This window comes from Anomaloglossus baeobatrachus, chromosome 2 (genome assembly GCF_048569485.1).
Source record: "Anomaloglossus baeobatrachus isolate aAnoBae1 chromosome 2, aAnoBae1.hap1, whole genome shotgun sequence".
NCBI lineage: Eukaryota > Metazoa > Chordata > Amphibia > Anura > Aromobatidae > Anomaloglossus > Anomaloglossus baeobatrachus.
Window position 1 is genome coordinate 768,792,163 of NC_134354.1, and position 3,392 is coordinate 768,795,554.

Genomic DNA, 3,392 nt, shown 5'->3' on the forward strand with positions numbered 1-3,392 from the left:
TCGCTGCTCAGTGTCACACACAGCGAGATCGCTAATGAGGTCACTGTTGCGTCACACAAACCGTGACTCAGAAGCAATCTCGCTATGTGAGAAGTACCCCTTAGATTCGTAATTACTGTTTTAAAGTCTACTTCCTTTTATTATACCTTGTATTTTTTTTTTTAAATTTGTTTTATTGTTAAACCACATTTTACCTTCATACCATAACATTTTTGCTTATGATTAAAAAAACCACACAATAAATCTTTAAACCAAAAAAGTATTTTTTATTATATAAATTAATTTAACGGAAAAATTATAAATTAAAAAATTCTTGGGTGGAGATAGTACTGGAGGGGCTGGGGCTGTCAGATGGGAACACTTTGACAGTGGGAGTATGGAGGGTGGATGTTGGTGAGGGTGAAGGAAAACAAGGAAGAGAAGGTGAAGTAGTGGTGGTGGAGAAACAAAGAGGAAAAACAGGAGATGGGATGGGATTTGGTAAGGATTGAGGGGTGGAGTGGAGGGATTTGGTGACAGAAGAGGTGGTGGTTGAAGGAGATTGTTGTAGTTGGGGCAGGATGGGTGTGGAAGGAGACTGGGGGTACTGGGCAGGGAGTACAGGTAGGGCAGGGAGTGGACGCACAGGTGTTGTGGTTGGGAACGTGTATGGGGCTGGATGCTGGAACGGGGCTGGATGCTGGTATTGTATAGGAGGAGGGGGGGGGGGGGGGAGCTGCGGCAGGAATTAGGGTGGTTGGAGGTGGTTGGGGGGGGGGGGGGTAACCTGCGCCAGAGCATTGTGGGTGGCTTGCATTACATGCATCTGCTGCTCAGGAGAAAGGTTTTCCATGCGCTCGAGCACTGCTTGGAAAAAACAATGATTGGGTGACTTTCTTGCATCTAAATGCAGCCTGTCCAGACGCGTGCACAATTCATGCGTATTGCTCTGCATGGTGTTTTGAACCAGGCTGAATGCAGCACTGGTTTGCTGGGAGAGCAATTTGATTGCGTTCTGGAAGGCTGCATTTAGATGCAAGAACTCGGGCGCATAGCTCCTATCCAGACCTCTGACGCTGCCGCCTAGAACCCAAAGGTGTTCTACTGAGGGCAGCAGTGTCAGAGGGGTGGGGTAGGGGGAAAGCTAACTCGTCAGCAGCAGCTTATGTCGCGGGCGGAGGAGGGGACGCCACGCTCTCCCACTGCTCGGGTCCGGCTGCCGCGGCTGCTGCGGCTCGGGCGATGGGCCGGATCCCGGGGACTCTAGCGGTGCTCCTCGCCCGTGAGTGAAAGGGGGTTTGGGTGTGGGGATTGTTTGTTGTCCGTGACGCCACCCACGGTTGTGGTGATTGAGTGTACACCACCGCTGCTCTGGCTGGGGATCCCGGGAGTGATGGTATGGAGCAGCCAGTTGTTGTGTTGCCCCTCCGTGGGTAGGGGTTGGTGATCCCGGGGCCCAGTGATGGAGTTGGAATGGTGGACAGGCGGGCTATGGGGCCTGTGGAGGTGCAGGGGCGCAGGGGCAGCGCTGTGCCGCATGGCACGGTGGTACTCACTCAGCCCAATGAAGCACACAGAGTCTCTGCTGAAACAAACGGCTGGATGGACGGGTCCTTCAGGCGGCTGCGGTGTTTTTCCCCTGACCCCAGGTTGTAGTGTAAGTCCTTTCCTTCGCCTCCGTGCACACTCTTCCTGCTCTCCGGTTTCCAGCTGGCTCCCCGATTCAGTACCGGGGGGGGGGGGGGGCCCACCGCCCAGCCCCGGCTACCAGCGGTTCCACCAACTGGCTCCCCTTCACTCCTGAACTTATATGGGCTTGTTTCCTGCCTCAGGCCAGCTCACTCCTCGGTGGGCGTCTCCATCTCCTGACTCCGCCCACCTGGTGTGTCAGTCTGAGCCCGAGGCAGAAAGCAGGTCACTTTGGGGATGTCTGCTGTGAACTGCTGGGGGAGGGGGTGTGTGTTGTTACCTGTGTCCCCTGGCTTGTCCAGGGCGACATTTCATGTAACGAAGCCTCACCAGATGCTCCAGCGCTGGTGAATGGCACAGAGGGACCAGAAGACCGGGAAGGTGCAGAAGGGTGGGGTCTGTCCAAGTGTTCCCCGGTGGCGGACTGTGCTGGGATCGCTTCAGGACGGTTTGATGCTGGCTCCCGGGTGCTGCAGACTGTGCTGTGGAAGAAAGGAAACAAAAAAAAAAAAAAATTATATTGCTATTGCCTGTCTCTTGCTGAAACTCAAAAGGTTACACATGTAAACAGTTTTACTTTGTAGATGTGTGAAATATTTACCTTCTGTACGCCATTGTTGTCCGGAGGAACGCCAACACTCGGAAATACTTATATCTTGAGACGCGTCCTCCGGATCCACTCGGGGCCAGCATCTCTTTGTTCAACTCCTTCTTGAAGCGTTCCCTGATGGACCGCCACCGGTTCTGAACTTTTTGCCCTGAAAAGTTCAAACACAATGGTTAGTATACAAAACATTACATCATGCAACATAACCTACTGAACTGTGAATACTTACTTGCTCGATTCTGGGCTCTAGGATTGAGGTCCTCCCAACCTGTCACCACTTCACGGCAAACCTCCTCCCATAGCCGACGGGTTACAACCGAATCAGCGTGGCGGCGGTCACCCATGTTCCACAGCGGCTCCCGCTCTCGAACCTCATCGATGAGGAGGTCGATGTTGTTAATACATCCGGTCTGCTCACCGTCCAAGTCAGGAGCACGCTGTGAAGCCTGTTGAAAAACAGATAAACAAAAATTACACAAAAAGGACAATGAAGTAAATATAAAAACAAAAAAAAAAACAAAAAAAAACAACTTACACTGTGACCGCCACGACGATTATGCTGACGACCACGGGAGGTGGTGTTGGGAGGAACTCTACCACAAGCCCCAGAATCGGAAGCCTGAATAAAACAAAAAAAAAAAGCTTGGATGTTTCGGGCGCACTGTGGATGTGTCGGGCGCACTGTGGATGTGTCGGGCGCACTGTGGATGTGTCGGGCGCACTGTAATCTTTCTGTGATGTATTTAAAATAAACTTATACTCTCTGCGCCCACTCCTTGTATCTCTCCACCCCTCGCGTCCCCTTCTGGAAGCGCCTCAACTTCATATTCCTGTTAAATAAAAAGGTAAAATCGATTTGTAATATATTTTGATTGTTAACCCCTTCAGGCCCAGAGCATTTTCCCTTTTTTATTTTTCCTCATATGAGGGCTTGTTTTTTTGTGGGACAAGTTGTACTTTTAAATGAAACCATAAGTTTTACCATATAGTGTACTGGAAAAAAAAAAAAAGCATAAAAATTCCAATTGTGGAAACCCTGCAAAAAAAAAGTGTGATCACACAATACTTTGTGTCATATTTAATTCACCATGTTCACTATATGGTAAAACTAATGTGT

At 50.3% G+C, this 3,392-nt stretch overlaps 1 protein-coding gene across 1 annotated transcript; it reads right to left on the reverse strand.

The window, feature by feature from the left end:
• Positions 1-1,894: 1,894 nt before the first annotated feature.
• On the reverse strand, positions 1,895-3,101 carry LOC142290037 (uncharacterized). Its single transcript, XM_075333984.1, has 5 exons — positions 3,036-3,101; positions 2,811-2,894; positions 2,505-2,721; positions 2,270-2,426; positions 1,895-2,150 (listed from the first exon to the last, which is right to left on the reverse strand). Exons 1-5 carry the CDS (start codon positions 3,099-3,101, stop codon positions 1,895-1,897), a joined length of 780 nt encoding a protein of 259 aa, XP_075190099.1.
• Between the last annotated feature and the right edge of the window lie 291 nt (positions 3,102-3,392).

Excerpts from the sequence above, each read along its gene's own strand:
- LOC142290037 (XM_075333984.1), bottom strand. The coding sequence starts at position 3,101 with ATGAAGTTGAGGCGCTTCCAGAAGGGGACGCGAGGGGTGGAGAGATAC. Across the intron at positions 2,895-3,035 it reads ACAAGGAGTGGGCGCAGAGA|GCTTCCGATTCTGGGGCTTG; the intron begins GTATAAGTTTAT and ends TGTTTTATTCAG. Across the intron at positions 2,151-2,269 it reads ACAACAATGGCGTACAGAAG|CACAGTCTGCAGCACCCGGG; the intron begins GTAAATATTTCA and ends TTTCTTCCACAG.